General features: G+C 39.2%; 2 protein-coding genes across 2 annotated transcripts in view; one reads left to right on the plus strand and one right to left on the minus strand.

Moving 5' to 3' along the window:
- Positions 1-242: 242 nt before the first annotated feature.
- LOC129743026 (uncharacterized) lies at positions 243-5,519 on the minus strand. The gene has a single exon (XM_055734970.1). It carries the CDS (start codon positions 5,517-5,519, stop codon positions 243-245), a length of 5,277 nt encoding a protein of 1,758 aa, XP_055590945.1.
- Positions 5,520-6,226: 707 nt separating this feature from the next.
- Positions 6,227-18,759, plus strand: part of LOC129746885 (uncharacterized) — an 80,029-nt gene continuing 67,496 nt past the window's right edge. Inside the window, exon 1 of the mRNA XM_055740810.1 lies at positions 6,227-6,362. Within this exon, the coding sequence (XP_055596785.1) occupies positions 6,339-6,362 (24 nt within the window). The 5' untranslated portion in view covers positions 6,227-6,338. The remainder of the gene's footprint in view (positions 6,363-18,759) is intronic.

Below are 18,759 nucleotides of genomic sequence, written 5' to 3' on the forward strand. Positions count from 1 at the left end.
TATACAATAATTATGATGATGATGATGATGATGCTATGGAAACGTGTATGTGTGTGTGTATGGGAGTGTACATTAGTTCTTCGAGCTGGGCTCTCTTCATCCGACAGCATGGCTGAGTATTCAGAAGGTCGACAGGTCCTCAATGTAGAGCATAAACATCCCCGCACTCCCTGAAATCTCTCGAGTTTCTGAAATGAGAAAGAAGAATGCCCCTCGAACACACCTTGGATCTTCGTAACGACTCAAATGCCAGATTCATCTACAACAGGTTGAAGCCTCGGGGGAAGTAGACATATTTTCTCTACCGCTCGCGTTGTTGTTCCATTTGCCGTTTTCAGCGTTACCACACGTACTACTCCGTCTGTTCCAGGATGCACGTCGGTAATACGTCCCGTTCTCCAACGTAGAGGTGGCAGGTTTTCATCTCTGATGACTACAAGCTGTCCAACCTTAATTGGAACTGCCTGTTTCCATCTCTTCGTTCTTCCTTGAAGCTGCGACAAATATTCCTTTCTCCAACGTGTCCAAAAATGCTGGAGCCGCTGCTGATTCAGCTGAAAGTTGTTCAACCTATTAGTAGGTGCTTCAGTCCAATCATGTTCCGGAAGTTGCAGAAGTGGTCTGCCCACTAGAAAATGTCCAGGAGTTAAGGGTGCTAAGTCGTTGGGGTCCTCTGATAACGGGGTCAATGGTCTGGAGTTAAGACAAGCCTCGATTTTTATAAAAAGCGTGTTGAGATCTTCGTATGACGCTGCATTTTCTCCCATAACCTTCATCAGATGTCGTTTCGCAGATTTGACTGCCGCCTCCCATAATCCTCCGAAATGAGGAGCTGCAGGCGGATTAAAGTGCCATTGAATTCCTTGCTCAGCACATTTTCCGACGATTTCCCGATGATAGTCCTTGCTGTGGAGCTTCTCTAATAAATGCTTCATCTGATTTCTTGCCCCAACGAAATTTGTCCCGTTGTCAGAATACAGATCTGTAGGTATAGATCTTCTGCCGATGAAACGCTCGAGTGCCTGAATAAATTTTTCAGTAGACATATCAGTAACCAATTCCAGGTGAATCGCTTTGGTACAAAGGCAAACGAAAAGAGCTCCGTAAGCCTTAACAGCCGGTCGACGAGGCCCTGGGCAAACGTAGATAGGTCCGAAGTAGTCCACTCCTGCCTTAGAAAAAGGAGGTGAAACTGTTACTCGAGCTGCCGGTAGTTCTCCCATAAACTGCTCCACGGTCTTGGGTTTCTGTCGATAACATCTTAAGCAATTGTGTACCACTTGTCTAACAATACTGCGTCCTCCAAGCGGCCAATACTGCAATCTAATTGTAGCAAGTAAAAGCTGAGGAGCCGCATGCAACATTTTCAGATGGTAGTGTTCTAGGAGGAGTCGCGTGAATGGGTGTCTAGCTGGCAGCACAATTGGGTGTTTTACGTCTACAGTCTCGTTGGAGTTGGCTAGTCTCCCGCCAAGGCGAATTAGATTATCCAAACCAATTTTTGGATTGTACCACTTTAATGCCGATGTTCTAGGTAACTCCGTTCCCTTGGATAGTGCCTTCCATTCGTCCCTAAACGCCTCTTGTTGAATACAACGAATGACTGCGAATTCTGCTTCCTTCAATTCCTTTGTGCTGAGATGACCTTTGGAAACAACCTTATTTTTACAAAGGCTCCCTTTTAATCGGATCCAATAAGCTGTAGCACGAATGAGCTTGATAAACGACGAAAATTTCTTGCAGTAGTAGTATCCAAATGCTTCATCGTATTTAATAACGTTATGTGCGGCGGTTTTCCGAGCTTCCTTTTTAACGTGTTCGTCGCTTGACCTTTCCGTCTGACGTGGCCAACAACCTTCATCTAGTTGCAGCCACTCCGGACCTTCCCACCATAGCTTGTCATCTCGAATTTGATCGGGAGTTATGCCACGAGATATCAAATCTGCCGGATTCTGATCTCCAGGAACGTGTCTCCAAGGGTGCCTTTCCGTAACCTTCTGTATTCTTGATACTCTATTGGCGACATACGTTGACCATGTTGATGGGATGTGCTTCAACCATTGGAGCACACATGTTGAATCAGTCCAGAAATGAAGGGAAATTTGAAATTTAAAAGCGCTCTGAATATTTTCAGCTAACTCAGCCGCTTTCAACGCTCCACATAATTCCAATCGCGGTATTGACTGCGTTTTAAGAGGTGATACCCTTGATTTTGAAGTGAGGAGTCTGACGATGAAGTTTCCATATTGGTCGCTGCTTCGCAGATAAGCACATGCTCCGTATGCCCTTTCGGATGCGTCAGAAAAGACGTGCAACTCTCGTTCCACCGCATTTGAAATCAGCGTGCACCTTGGAATCCGTAAATCATTCAATTGATGAAGTTGACTGTAGAAACTCCGCCAGGTTTCATCAATGCTTCGAGGTATTGGTAGATCCCAATCTAATTTCTTGCCATTCTCGTCTTCAATACACCAAAGCTGCTGCATCATGATTTTTGCGGTGGTTATGACTGCTCCAATCAGTCCCAATGGATCAAACAATGTCGCGATTACAGACAAGACCTTCCGTTTTGTCTGGGGCTCCTTTACTCCGATGGACTTTATGATGAATTGGAACCTGAACGTATCCGTCCTTGGTTGCCATACTAGTCCGAGCGTTTTTACCGATGGATCGGGATCGAGATCAATCTCTTCGCCTGCAGTTAACGCTAAATACTCATCAGGTAAATCTTCCAAGACCTGCCGCGAATTCGAAGCAAACTTTCGAAGGTTGAATCCACCACATTCTGTTATTCTTCTCAATTCACGGCTTAGTAAAACTCCTTCTAACTCATCGTCGGTTCCTGTGAGCACGTCATCCATGTACACGTCTTCAATCAATACCTTGGCTGCCTTGGGAAAACGTAATTCTTCATCCATTGCTAGTTGTTTCAAAACTCTGGTAGCTAGAAACGGCGCAGGTTTGGTCCCATACGTTACGGTGGTTAATTCGTAAGTTTTAACTTCCTCGGTTGGATCTTCTCGCCACAAAATACTCTGCAAGGGTTTGTCCGCATCGCTAATGTGAATTTGTCGAAACATTTTTTCAACGTCAGCGACGATCATGAACTGCTTTGTTCGGCTTCTTAGGATGGTAGACCGGAGATCATCCTGGATTACCGGTCCCGCTAGTAAAATATCGTTGAGTGATTTGCCACTGGATGTCGAACACGAAGCGTCGAATACAACTCGCAGTTTGGTGGTAGTGCTCGATTCCTTAATCACCGGATGGTGCGGTAAATAACAGCGTACTCGTCCTGCATCTAGGGTCTCATCTATCTTCCGCATATGCCCAAGCTTCAGATAGTCGGCTAAAAACTGAGTATACTGTTGGCGCATCTCTGGCTCCCTTGCCAGTCGACGCTCTAGGCTTTGAAGACGTCGGTAAGCGATATCCCTTGAATCGCCAATGCTTGGAAATACGTCTTCATCCTTGGGAAGGCTCACTGTGTACCTTCCATCCGATCCTCTGCGCACCGTGCGCACAAATTGCTCCTCACAGCGCGACTCGTTAGGCGAATAATTTTGAAGAGGCTCCAGCTCTTCACAAATCCAAAATCGAGTTAAGATTTCATCCAAATCTTGTGAAACAGCGGTGTTACATACGGTTTGTGAAGAATTCTGCCAGTTGTCTACAACTCCAGATACCACCCATCCAAATATCGATTCAGTCAGCGTTGGCAGTCCCTCTCCTAGTCTAATTTTGTTTCCGGTTTGAAAGAACTCAAAGAAGTCCTGTATTCCAAGAACTAGATCAATAGACTTTGATTTACAATAGGATGGATCGGCAAGATTAACTCCTGGTGGAAGTTTCCAATTGGAAGTATCGACGGTAGCTGTAGGAAGATCAGCTGTAACCTTAGGAAGGACGAGAAAATCCATTTTTCTGCTAAAGCTGGACGTTCTGGATCGAATCAAAGCTGAAACCTGGTGCTTGACGTGGCTGTTTGCTTGACCAATACCGACTACCGAGATATTTATTGATTTTCGCTGCACTCCCAACCGTTGACAAAGTGTTTCTGTCATGAAGTTACACTCAGAACCGGAGTCCAAAAGCGCTCTGGCCGGGTAACTGAATCCAGTACAATCTTCTACCAGGACGACAGCTGTAGCTAATAGCATTGTTAAGTTGGATCTTCTAGCTGTGTTTGCAGAGGTAGTTCCGGTTGATGAAGATTCCCCAACGTACTCGGCCCGCTCAGCACCTCGTTGCCCCATGGAAGTTTCAGTGACGGCGGAATGTGCGACTCTATTCTCGGCGTGAAAACACAGCAAAGTGTGATGTTTCCCTCTACAGCTGCGACAAACGTATGTTGACGGACACTTCATTGCGATATGACCTCGTCTAAAACAGTTCCTGCACATACTGTGTTTTCGAATCAGTTGTTTCCTCTCTGCAACCGACAAATTCTTGAAAGCCAGACATTGATGGAGAAGATGGTCTTCAGGGCATGCAATACATCGGCCTGTGGTAAACTGCGAAGCATTGTTGGCCGTTCGGTTTGTGGGCTGCTTCCGAATCCATTGCGGTTGATCTCTTCTAGCATCGGCGTTATTCGAGGACAAGCAGCTCAATACCTTCACTCGTGTCTGGAGGAACTCCGTAAGATCCTTGATCTTGTCCTTCTCCTTGTTGGCAGATACCTCTTCCCATGCTCGACGTGTACTTGGATCTAACCTGGAACCTAGGATTTCCAGCAAGAGTAGGTCTTTGTAATCCTCTGCCTTCACCAGCTGATCCAGCGTTTGAACACTACGTTCAAAGCCTTCCAGGAGTGTTTGTAGCTGAGACGGAGATTCCCTTGGTACATTTGGTAGACTGAACAACGCGCGAACCTGCCTTCGCTTCAGAATCTTGCTATCGTTGTAACGCTTCATGAGGATGTCCCAGGCGACCTGATAATTCACTGCGGTAATGGATAACGGATCGACCAGTGCCTTAGCTTCCCCTGACAGACATCCCTTAAGGTAGTGGAATTTTTCAACGTTGGGAAGATCAGCCTTGGTGTGAATCAGCGAAAGAAACAGGTCTCGGAAACTCAACCACTCATCGATGTCACCGCTGAACGATTGGAGCTTAATCTGGGGTAACTTCACATGTTCGACAGTCGGCAGAAGCGAAGAATCCATGAACCTTGTGGATTGGTGTGATGCAGAGGACTCCTCAAGCTCCTTAATCTTTTCCATGAACACGCCCTTGAGGTTGTAGTACATGTTCACGAAAGTTACGCGTTCCTCATTCACATCACTTGTGTCTGGGTTGTAATCGTCGTGATTCTCGATGTCTTCGATGGTTTCGTTCACCTTCTCCCAAAGTTCGTCCAGTTTCTCGACTCTTACAGCGATTTGTTGCACGGATGTAACGTCTCGAATTGTATCTGCGTAGACTGCGATGGTTTTGAAAAGCTCAATATGACCTCGGAGTTTTGTTTGGAGCCTTTTCAAAGGCGCCACCTTGGCGACGGATGTAGATGCAGGCATAACTTCGGATATTCACTCACGTGTTTGACAGCACGAGAGAAACGGTGTCAGTATTTGATACGATTGAAGCTTCGGCGTAGAACATACACTGTAGAGCTTAAACTTACTTTTGAGAAAAAATGGTGGCACTTCTCTACAGGTATGACTCGAGTTCAGCTTCAAAACGACAGAGTTTGATTTCGAATCTCTGGGCTTCCAATCTCAGCAAAATCAGGGCGTTTCGAGTGGAGAAAATATTGTTGTAGTTTCTATTCTGAAGTTGGCTTCGGCGTGAAACATATACTGTAGAGCTTAACTTACTTTAAAAAACAGTTTTTGGCGCGTCTCTACAGCTGTTGCTCGAACCGTCTTCAGGAATGGCAGTTTATTTCGTATCGTTTTCGTTTCGAGAGGAAAATTAACGATGTAGTATATTTCTTAAACAAGCTTCGGCATAGAACATACACTGTAGAGCTTAAACTTACTTTTGAGAAATTATTTTGGCGCTCCTCTACAGGTATGAACAATCGTTGAACAGTGTCGATTTTGAATTCCACCAAAAAAGTAGGGCGACAAAATTTTACATCAATTCACCCCTCGATCCAATCTCATCGATCTCATCTCACCATTGAAAGTCAAATTCAATGTCAAGATCAAGTTCGATCGATGTCAGCGGGTTCACCAATACATGTGTTCGATAGGGCATGTAATCATTCAGTTTGTTTCAGGTTCGGTCGGTAATCGGGTCGGTGATTATAAAACACGCGGTGTGCGGTTCGGAAAATTACCTCGCAAACATTCCGTGCAAAATGGTAGTGCGAAACTGCTCCAGAAGTACCAATGGCACTAGGAGCACAATTAATGGTAAGTTTAGTGGCCGGTTTTCTAGGGTACAGTGTGCTATCTCCAGAACGATTCTGGGATTGAATCAAGATGGCGGTGGCCCCACGGTTGATTCATTCAGTGGGATATTGGCTGGGTTTTGGTGTGGTGGTATTAGTGCGAACCGTTGGGCAGAAGATGACGAAAATGCACCGATGCAACGATGCACTCGATTGTGATATTTTTGTTGGTTTGGAAAGGGATATATATATTGTAGTGATCAAAACTAATCCAAGCAACGGCAGAACATAGACTATTCCTTGAAGTTATTTACCTGGAAGAACCAGTAATAGTTCTTAATTGAAGAAACCAGTCGCCTCGGGTGGGATGAACGGGATGGGATGGGCCGTGTTGACTTCAGCAAACGTTGGTGGTGATGGCGATCGAAGGGATTTCGACCTTCCGAAGAATTTTGGTGTTGATCAGCAGAATTAAACGAAACTTAACTGAAGAAGTGTCGATAACAGCTGGCTCGTAAATCCTTCGGCAAACGTTGATTTGCTTGAAGTCGGTGTTGTTGCTTGGGTTGGTGATCTTGGGTTGGTGATTAACGATGGTGATTTATGATGGTAAAATTGAGTGCATTCGGCTTCGATGCAGTGTGATGGCGGTGGAATTTGTGCCCTCCTTGCGTTGGTTAGCAATTGGTTGTGCTCCAAATTGCATTCGGCTTCGAAGGACCAATGTTTGGGATGGGGTCGTACCTTGGGTTGGTTCTGCGGTTCCGCGGGATCGTACCTTGGGTGGACTTGGGTTGGTTCTGCGGTTCCGCGGGATCGTACCTTGGGTGGACTTGGGTTGGTTCTGCGGTTCCGCGGGATCGTACCTCGGGTGGACTGTATGTGGCTTGGGTAAGTACTTCGCGCTTCTTTGGCTTGGCGAAACTAAGAGTTCTCCGGTTGGGTTTGGGGCTTGCTCGCCTTCCTTGGACGGGAATGTTTTCTCGGATTGGGTTTCCGGGCACAAATAACAACACTGATCTTACAAATGACAAACTGTCACTCAAGGGAAAAACATTTATTAACTCTACTACGTATATTTAAACGAAAGGTTACATTTAGCGACTGTTCTTTACTGGTTCTGAATTTATTCTAATTTTAAGATGGCTTTCTAGGATTCTATGAACTGATGATGGTATTGTTAACATAAAGGGTGTCTAGTATACAATAATTATGATGATGATGATGATGATGCTATGGAAACGTGTATGTGTGTGTGTATGGGAGTGTACATTAGTTCTTCGAGCTGGGCTCTCTTCATCCGACAGCATGGCTGAGTATTCAGAAGGTCGACAGGTCCTCAATGTAGAGCATAAACACTTATTTTGATATACGCACATCTTTTTATGAAACACGGGAATCGAAGTCAACGGCCCAAAACGTACATTAATGAGTTTCGCTCAACAGATCCATAAAATTGAATCCAATATTTGGGAAACCATTAATGGAACATGGTTTTAGAATATAATGTGGTTTATTGAAATTTTCTTCGAAGCACTCATATCTTGATAAGTTATAATTTTGATAGGTTTTGTTCTGCCTAATATCAAACTATGCTATCTGAACGAGATATAATCTTGAAAGGAGCATATCGAAAATTGATATAATTTAGCTATGATCGTATCAGGTATCAGGTATCAGAAAAGGGGTAGGCTTGATAGCGGTACGTTATCCAAACAAACGGGAAAATTGTGCCTAGCCTTTTGTTTTACAGATTTCATCATATACCTGAGAAACCTGAAAACCATAAAAGGATTAGAAAATGAATAAATATTTAGGGCATAAAGCCAATCCACGTATGGATTTTGAAGCGTTGAAGCTTATAACATTGGGTGAAAAATGACAGATTGTTATTTTAGTTTAAACTCTTACAATTAGATACACTTATAACAGGATAGGCGAGAGTACATAAAAGGTTTCTATAGCAAACGAAAAACAGGCATATATGAGCTAAAATGAATCACACATTATTGATTCAAAACTACAAAATTCAGGAGATTTGAGTTTACAATGATCAGAAAATGTTCTAACCAGGATGCTACAATGAGAGCAAACAAACGATTTTATAATGGCAAAGTTGGCATTTAGCCTATCCACATAGGGATTTTAAAGCAAAGAAGCTTTTTTTTAATCATAATATTGGAAATAAGGAATTTTTTTAACTTTCTTTGTTAAATTCTGACATACATTTAAAAAAAATGAAGTCGGGCAAAAAAAGGACATGTACACACTAAGTGGAAGGTAAATATACACAGCAAATTTTTTTTTGCTGGAAACCAGCAAAATTTTGCTGGTTTTTGTCCCGCTGACTTTCCAGCAAACGTTCATGCTGGTTTCCAGCAATTCAAATTGCTGGAAAATCAGCAATCCAGATTGCTGGAAACCAGCTATTTCTTTCTACACAACCGGCAGTATTTTGTATGAAATTTATATTTCAATTCAAAACTACAGTTTAATATTGGCTGTGCATAGCAAGCAATAAAAACAATTATTTTCTCCCATTTTCAATAAGGGATTTATTTATTTAAAAAAAACTTTTTTTTTACAACTTTCTAAAACCGGCTCTGGGGTGGCCGCTTTGTGCCGCAGTGTTGATCATCCGCCACCTGTAAAAATAGTTTTGATTAGTATCTTCTATGGAATATCTACCTGTACAATAAAAACTTACCCTTGACTTGATGCCTGGTTGCTAGAATATAGAGGAAAATAAAATAATTATATTAATTTAACCTAAATTCGTAAAATAGAATCTCACCTTACTTCAGCGTACGAAACAAAAACAAACTCCAAATTGACAACTCGATTGCTGATTTTCCAGCAAACTAGATCAATTGCTGGAAAGTCCAGCAATTTGAAAACCGATTGCTGATTTTTCAGCAAAAATGACAAGCACATAACCGAATGCTGAAAAATCCAGCAATTTTAAAATCGATTGCTGGTTTCCAGCAAAAATTTGGATTGCTGAACGTTTCCAGCAATTTTTTTTGCTGGAAATCGAGGCAAAAACTTACAGTGTAGGTACAATTGTATTTCTGAATCATAGCTTAACCATACAGGAGATTCAGAGCACAAAGTCTTGATTTTATATATTTTTATTAAACTGACCAGTTAGCGCTCTGGTTAGACGACTACAATGAGCTTCAGTGACGCCAAATTTGAAACAAGCGATATTAACACTGCACGAAGCTGTAGCAGTGGATTACGGAACCAGGATTGACGTATGATACGAAATATCAGAGTACGATATTAAAGGAGCTTTGATTCTTCTTAACACTATAACCATTCTAAAGCTAAGGGAACATGTGTCAATACAAGAGAAGTGACATACATATATTAGGTGAAACAGATATGACTGTCGACATGCGATACAAGACTTGATTCAATAGGGAATATTGAGGCCTTTTGGCAACCTAAAAAAAATATTTTTTTGAAATTTTTTTTCCACGGAAACGATATTTGTACGGCTTCAATGATTGAATAACCATGACGCAATTTTAACAATTAAATATCTTTATATGAACGGACATTTACCTTCACAAAATTCTGTTACCAATCCAAAGATAGAAGGGACTGAAGACTTGTCCATTATAAGGAAAATACACTAATTTTGCGCTTGACGTAACAGCTATAACTTCTTCTATGATTTCAAATCGGTTAATATTAACAGATAACCAAAAGCAATGGGACCGTAAGCGATGCGTTTGCAATTCACATTTGAACACTTGTGAAGAGATTTTATTGAACGGAGTTACTAGGAGAGCAAAGAGATTAGTTAAATAAAAAATCATATTCCAAATTGGTAAAACGAGAAAATATGGAAGAATACAGCTTGTGCAAATGCATGTACTACATATGCACTATTGACATACCCTTCTCGAGAGAAAATACCTACAAAGGTTAAAAAATACTAGCAAGAATTTAAAACTGATTCAGATTCAAAACATTTTCTTCCAATGTTTTGAACTTGAAAAACTTCTGAACTCTGCATGCAATAATTGACCTATTTTCTCCCTCGCCCAGATACAGCCTCATTGATTTCCAATAGACAGATATATGAGATAAACGTATCTGGGAAGTACTGGATAAGTTGCTTCGTACGACATGGACCAGTATCCGAGTGGCAGTATTCTTTAGGCCGCTGCCACACAGCCTCATTTTGATAGATAAGAAAAAACTAGTATCAAAATATCTCATTTTGATATAATTTAGTTTTTCCCTCCCGATCGGGTTCTGTTTATCCAATGAAAGGTGGGAAACCATCTTGGGAACATTTCGAACACCCAAATACTCTTGCATGCCAAAATTGATTCCCCTCGCTTGATCAGTCATCGAGTATTGCAAAAAATGCCTCCCCTCTTCCTATTCTCCCATGCCAATTTGACTCCATCAGCAGGGTGGTTCAAAATTGTACTATGTCTGGAGTTTTGGGGGCTCAAGCTTCAAATGATAGCTTAATGTGTAAGAAACAATATTTTATTTTGCGACGACTCAGTGAAATATATCTCTTTCTTAGTTAAAATATGTATTTGACATGTTCCTCAAAATTGTATGTTTTAACAATTTTAACAACTTTCTCAACGTATACTTAAAAAGATTTTAAATAAAATCTCATAATTACTTGTATCATTTTTAAAATGCTCGTTAATTTTATGATTTTCATGCGATCTTGATGGTGTTTTCAACAAAATTTCTTATTATAATAAGATCTACAACTTATGTGAAAACATCAAGTCTCTGAACTGATTTAAAGAAATTATTTTTCTAATTTCCTTCCAGGTGGAAAAATAACATTTGCATTCAAGAATTTGATAGATCATCAAAAAATATGAAAATGTTGCGAAGACACCAAATGTCTATCGAATACCGTTTGTCCGCAAATAATTTTGAACACTTTTTAGGTACATTTGTCCCTGGGTGCATCTGCCAGATAAGCACTCGAGTTAGGCTGGAACAAATATCAATTTCTTCTTTTGTCACCCCTCCCCCCCCCTCGATATTTCCGAAAAACCTGAAGGGGGAAATAAAAAAAGATTGAAGTAATTTATGTAAGTTTCATTATATAATTCCAATATCTGAATGATTACAAGACCAAAAAACAAATTTCAGAAGATGGGAGTTATTTCACCTTTTGTTTTCTTGATTTGTAGAATTATTCGATGATAATTACTTGATTTATAGGTTATGTGCAACGATATAGTATGCAATTTGTTTGCATACAAGCTTTCGTGCAATTTATTCCAATTTTTTTGTTTTATCGCATTATTTTTTATTGCCCCCCCCTCGCGATGTTCCAACTCCGAGTAACAAAAGAAGGTTTTGAAATTTGTTCCAGCCTTATTGAAAATTTTCATGGGAGCTCCCCTTTCCCTTTCCTATCGAATCAGCGAAAAGAGGAAGAAGAAGCTTTAAACAATCATAGAAGGAAATTCTACTGAAGTACCTTCTGCTGTTTAATTTGAATAATAATTTCTCGAGTGATTCAAAAATATTGTATACACTCTCACACTCTCAATCTCTGTTAATAATTTGAAGCATCTGCAAAGATTGTTAAATAAATGATTATCGAACAAGGTGGAGTCCCAAAAAATCATAGACACATTTTTCGTACCCAAATAACTATCTATGTTAAATTTGGTTCTCGAATTTTGCAAAAAAATGTATGGGAGGCCGCTCCCTTTTTTCTAGAAGAAGGAAAGAGTCTACAACAATCTTTAAAATATTCTTCCTACCCATATACCCTCTCATGCCATATTTGGTTGCGTTTGCTTGATTTGTTCTCGAATTGTGCAAAAAATTGTATGGGAACCCCCGTCCCCGCTTCCTATTTCACCATTGGTAGTAAGTAGGGGTACCAAACCATTTTAGGTACATTTCGCGAATCCAAATACACTCCCATACGAAATTTGATTCCTTTTGCATGATCAGTTCTCGAGTCATTCAATCATGTTTCTTTTGTTTAAAAAGGCTCCTCCCCCTTTCCAGAGAGTGGGAGGGGTCTCAAACCGTAATAGGAAACTTTCCCGGCCTCCAATACCCCCACATGCTTTCACACAAATTGGTTCAGTAGTTTCCCAGTCTATAAGGAACCGACAGACAGACAGACAGGCATAAATTCATTTTTATACATATATACAGATTCTTAAGCAAAACGGAATTCATGCAAAAAGTTTGCCAAATCCGAATCAGGTACAACTTTAAATAATTTTTTCACTTGGATTGATTTATGAATGTTGAAATTATAATTGTCGTGCCGTTTTTTTTCTAAATTTTATTGAAAAATGTTTTTGGGTAAAATTGACAACTTGTTGTTCACTTCCAGGAATACATATGTCTCTTTAAAATATTCCACCTAATGAAGTTGCATGTACTTTCAAGGGAGTTGAATTATTCATTGAGTGTTTTAAATCCACTGACGCTCATAGTATGTTATTCCAAAAAGCATTGATATTATTGATAAAACTTATACATGAAGTTAATAAATAGGTGACTTAATATGAATTCATATATGTTGAGAAAATTAGCTTGAGATCCTCTTCTGTTTACCAAATAAGTGATTATCGAACAAAAACTCTGCTTCAAAATCATAGGTTTGGATACAATTCAACAATAGCAGCAAAAAAAAGCTCGAAAAAAATAACCATCTGAGCATCTTCATTTTCGCCAACACCGGGTCGCAAAAACGCCATAAAACGTGCTCTTGATTGGGGATCAGCAAATTTCGGGCTGCCTCGAGAGACTCATAAAAATGTCATAATCATTATCGACGATCAGAGAGCGATGAGCGATGAATTTGGCTCAGGTTACAAATTTCAATAATCCTTAGTAGTGCCCCCAAATAGTCAATCCCAAAAGCGTCACGTCGCGTCTAGCGTCGTTTGTCAGACGGACGAGAAGAGGCGCTCGCTCTGTTGCTTTATAATTGCAACCCGAATTCACCATATTAAGGTGCCATTCCGGCGATTTTATATCGTCCAAATATTATTCAAACATTACGCGTCGTTGATCACTGCGTGGACAAAAGCCCGAAATCATCCGGTTTAGAGAGATTTGGATTGATCTTGAAATTCCTCGAGCGGATGGATCGAATTTCATTGGCCGCGGTCATCATTAGGAGGTGAAATGAGTAATAAAAAGTTCAACGCATCGTGAAATTCGAAAATTAGACGCCACCGTCGAAGCCGGCAGTTTGGAATCGTTTCCGGTCATTCAAAATAAATGGAGATTTTTTTCATTGAATTGTATGAGGCATCTGTTTTCTAGGATTGAAAGAAATTTGCAGGAAAAAATGCATAAACAATGACAGACATATGTATATGTGAATACATCAGGCCGGAACAAATATAAATTTCTTCTTTTATCACACCGCCCCTCCCCCTTCGAAATTTCCAAAAATACCCGAAGGAGAGAAACCGGGTCGTTCATATTAATTTTTCAATGTTTTGCAATAATTATGTTACTAAAATTCATAAACGGGAGTTTTGCAGAACGGAGGATCTATCCCTGATTTCATATTGTGTATCACACAACAGAAAAACGGGTCGTCCATATTAACTTTTAAATGTTGTATAAATAACTTCGATATTATGCATCCGAACAATACGAATCAATCAATTTCTTATTTTGAACTTCAATTTGATAGACAAGCAAATAGGTCTTTTATAAATATTTAAAGCCATTTTGTCGTGAAAATGCGTTCCAATAACATTCAAATATAAATTCTTCAACAGTTTATGTTACATTCAATCATAAAATGAAATTCAATTTCCAATTTTAAGAAAATGCATTAGATTTGATTTTAACAATTTTATTGAAGACTGCAAATCCAACTTATGGTTTCAAAATGTCTGAGATTCAATAGACTTTAATTTTTTAATTTTTTTATTTCGTCAAAATTTCCATAACATATTTTGCATATTTGAAATAAAGTATAAATTTAGATACTTCTCAAGACGTTCTAAAAAATGACGTGCAAGCTAGTAAAATGCGATAATAGAGAAAACCCGGCCACAGAATAAGAAAAACCTGGGCTTAAGAAATATAGCTTTTCTGGAAAAGTGCAAAAAATAATTAAAAGAATTTTTACCTTTGTTTCAAAGTTTATTACGAAAACAAGAGCTGAAAAAAATAAAAATAGCTTAAGAAATATTACAAATCAGCGCCCCAAATTTAATCAAAACTTGCTCTTCTATTCTTTGTAACTCAAATGTCGATTTTATTGCCTTGCGTATTTTATATTTTCCTCTGGATAAAGACTTCAAATTGAAAAAAATTATTTGTCGTGGAAAATCCCAAAGAACTGGTTATGGCAAATGCCTAAGGAGCTCCATTTCAAAGCTCTCGATATAAATTCATAACTCATTTTAACTGAATTCTAAGTTTATCTTGTATGTTCAAGCCAATTTCTCAATTTATAACCTAGATTTCAGAATATTTAATGAAAATAATATTATGAAGTTGAAAAAAAAAAAATAAAAGGAAGGTGTATAAAAAATTCAGCTTATCTAAATAAGAAAACCGTTTTAAGTACGTCCAATTCTCAGTCTTGAACAGTTCCAAGCTTTTACTAACGTAAAATAATAATGAGCCACTTTTAATGAAAGTAAGAGGCATCACATTATCAAAAATTGAACATGAACCCACAGATATTCATGTGGTTGTTTCGCTAATAATTCTTCGAAATCAAACTCATTTCCAATTTGACAAAGCTGAAATGGAACCACATTTTTGATAAAGAGATGATGAAATCACTGTGATATAATGCAATTGCTCGAAATTTCGATCAATATTCTTCCGAGAGCCAAAACAACACAACAGCCCCGTCCCAACCAATCTACATAGATAAATGGCAAACCTCTTGAGAGTCACGTGTCACGATTCAGAACATGCAATCGCTAGATGCCGGACCTAAGAGAATCTGAATATTGATCATTTATTCAAATTTCCAGAATCATAAAAAATAAATCTGCTCGAATGTTTCGTCATCAAACCATGATTTGGCCGAAATTAATGATATTGGAATTTGCTGTTGTTTTTCAAATGGGATTGGTTCCAAGAAAAAAGAGAAACCGGAAGCTTATCCAGAATTTGTTCGACATGTGAATCATATGCTGTGTTGAAATTTGAAAATCTCACGAGAAAAGGCTTTTCAAACTCATTTTTTTTTGGGTACTTTGAATTTATAAATCAGTTACAATTCTTAGCAATTTAGCTGATTCCTCTCTCCAAAAACCAATTCATAAAACTGTTTAGATTGCAATGCGTGGTCCTTCTCTTGGAAAATTATTGGTACCAGTCAGCTCAAAACGCTGCACAGCTGTTGCCTGAAACATCCCATTCAGCAGAGAAGGAACGCGACAAAAAAAACCATAAGTGAGAAGATGGCGCCAATCACGAAAAATCAAACCATGTTTGGCCAATGAAAAAGGCGGGAGGGTGCGATGTTCGGGAGGGGTTAATTTCCCATAAATTTGGGTCTTACAGTCAATCCACGCAAATCGATGATTGTCTTTTATCGCTCTCGATTTGTGCGAGAACGGAATTGGAAATGTGTATGCTTCGAGTGGTGGAGATTTTCCTTACCATCGACCTATGAGCTGCAATGGGGTCTGGCGAGACAAAACGCACTTTCGTAGTTAAGTGGATAAATTTTGATTTTTTTATATAGTCTAGATTATTTAAATAAATCTAGAATTAAGGCTATGATCATTTAGTATCCGGGCACTTTATTTCGGTGATAGCAACGTTGTTAGAGCTCGGATATGAAAAACTCTAGCAGCGTTGTGTTGTGTTGAAAAGGACTATCTTGCCTATCTTTGCCAGATTTTTAAGTTTATGTGTGTTTGAGATATTTACGATGCAAAAAGACGTGGTAAAAATAATTTTGCACAAATTTGCGCCTTTTGCGCATTTGGCGCCTCGAAAATTCTTCATTTTCGACTTGAAAACTCATAAATTGTTGATTTTTTTCTGATTTTTTTTGGACCGAATGGTTAAGAAGTATAAGGAGACACTCTAGAATCCACACGAAGTTCAAATCAAGCATCGGAATGGAACCCTTGATCTTAAATATGGTAAAAAGTCTATGGTTATTGGGGATAACTGAATGCAGACCCCTTAAATAATGCAATCAATCCATTTCCGTCAGTCAAAAAGTGTTTTCCGACTAGTAGACACCAAATAAATAACTAATAGTGAACAGTTCCTTAGATTGCAACATGTGCAACCGGTTTTTACACAATGTGACAGATGTGTCCTGATGGACGAAGAAATTTATGTTAAAACCGTATTTAAGAGATCAAATTTTTCGAGATGTCTACTAATAAAAAGGTTCCAACAAGATTCCAATTGCTTTTTTCCAGGTGAGTTTGTGTAAAATATCATGATTCTGCAAAGGTTTTACATCTGTGGTAAAAATAATAGATCAATACATGACTGACACAAGTGTGCAAAGATAAAAAAGAGATTTTATGAAAAAGTAAGATTATTTCTTGAAATCATTGATAAATATATTTTTTTAAATATTTTTATATTAAATGTCATATTAACACCTAAATTTCCTCCATAGAAAGTTTTTCGATCAAATGAATAGTTTTAAAAAAACAATCGTTTGTAACTGCCCGGATACTAAATGATCATAGCCTTAGTTCGAGATAATTCGAGGTAGAAGTGGCTCTACATCTGTGGCAAACAAATATAGCATTAGGGATGTTCAACAAGATATTACAAATTAGAAAATTGTTAAAAGATACATACTTGTTTTTCTTTTCTCACTCAATCAATTCTATAAAGACAATGTTTATTAAGAACTAGCTGACCCGGTGTGCTTTGCTACACCTTGCAAATTTTAATGAAATTTGTTTAAATTATCAAATTTTTTTAGTTTAAGTGTAACTTGATCTTAATATTTGTTTTTAAGATCTGAAGATTTAACTTTGTGTTTCGAAGTTCGATGAGATTCTCTACCTTATTCTTCCAAAGTGGGCAGGGCTTACAAACTTCCATATTGGTATCTTAATTACGTCACTTATTCTTTGTGGCTCCATTTGTTTGAAAATATTGAGAAAAATAAAACTTCTTTTCTTTCCTACTTTGCACTGAAAAAAAAACGGATTGTCTCAATTTATTCTCATGCAAACAGCCTCATACAAAATGGACTCTTTTGATTGATAAGTGCTTGATTAATGCTTAAAAAATGCCCTTTCCTCTTCCCACCGCCATTACTTTAAAGAGGCGGGCGTTTCTTAGAACAATACCCTTTTATAGTTCCCAAAGCCCTCTCATATCTAATTTGGTTCAATTGGATTATATGTTCTTAAGAAATATATCAAAATTATATGGAACCCCCTTTTCCTAATCCTTTCTGCAAGGTGGTTTTATAACAATCTTAGAAACAAATGTCGTATCCAAACACCTTCCCATGACAAATTTGATTCTGTATCGTTAGGAAATAGATCACGGTCAAAATTTAAGGAACTTCACTTCACTTGGATTTAGTCCAATAAATTATACTTTGTTATAGGAAACTTAAGGATACACATTTTATTCTAATTTCACTTTTTATTTCTACGTGGTTGGTTAGGTGACCGGTTTGTTCGACATTTGATAGAGAAGAGAACAGGAAACAAAAATGCTCTATCATTGTAGGCGGGAAAACAGATTTTTCATGATATTAAGGAAATTACAGTTGAAGAGATGGATTCTAAATTTAACTCTAATATTTTGTGCGCTGATTCAAATCTTCTTATTTTATTTTATTTACATAGTATTCCGTTTTACGACATAACTTGACGAACATAATTCCTAAAATTCACTCGGTCCATAGCAACCGTTCTCCAATTTCTCGGGCACCCCACGTTCGCCAGATCACGCTCCACTTGGTCTATCCACCTCGCTCGTTGCGCCCCCGCTCGTCTTGTTCCTACCGGATTCGTAGCGAACACCTGTTTTGCAGGACAGTCGTCCGGCATTCTCGCAACATGTCCCGCCCAGCGTATCCGGCCAGCCTTCACCACCTTCTGGATACTGGGTTCGCCGTAGAGTCGCGCGAGCTCGTGGTTCATCCTTCGCCTCCACACTCCGTTCTCCTGTACGCCGCCAAAGATGGTTCTTAACACTCGTCGCTCGAATACTCCGAGTGTACGCAGGTCCTCCTCGAGCAATATCCATGTCTCGTGCCCGTAGAGAACAACCGGTCTAATGAGCGTCATATACAGGTTACACTTCGTGCGAGGGCTAAGTCTTCTCGACCGCAGTTGCTTGTGGAGTCCATAGTAGGCACGACTTCCGCTGATAATTCGCCTCCGGATCTCACGGCTGGTGTCATTGTCTGCGGTCACCAGTGAGCCGAGATAGACAAAGTCTTCGACTATCTCCAGCTCGTC

This window comes from Uranotaenia lowii, chromosome 2 (genome assembly GCF_029784155.1).
Source record: "Uranotaenia lowii strain MFRU-FL chromosome 2, ASM2978415v1, whole genome shotgun sequence".
Classification (NCBI taxonomy): domain Eukaryota; kingdom Metazoa; phylum Arthropoda; class Insecta; order Diptera; family Culicidae; genus Uranotaenia; species Uranotaenia lowii.

Coding starts and splice junctions, on each gene's coding strand:
- LOC129743026 (XM_055734970.1), bottom strand. CDS start 5,519: ATGCCTGCATCTACATCCGTCGCCAAGGTGGCGCCTTTGAAAAGGCTC.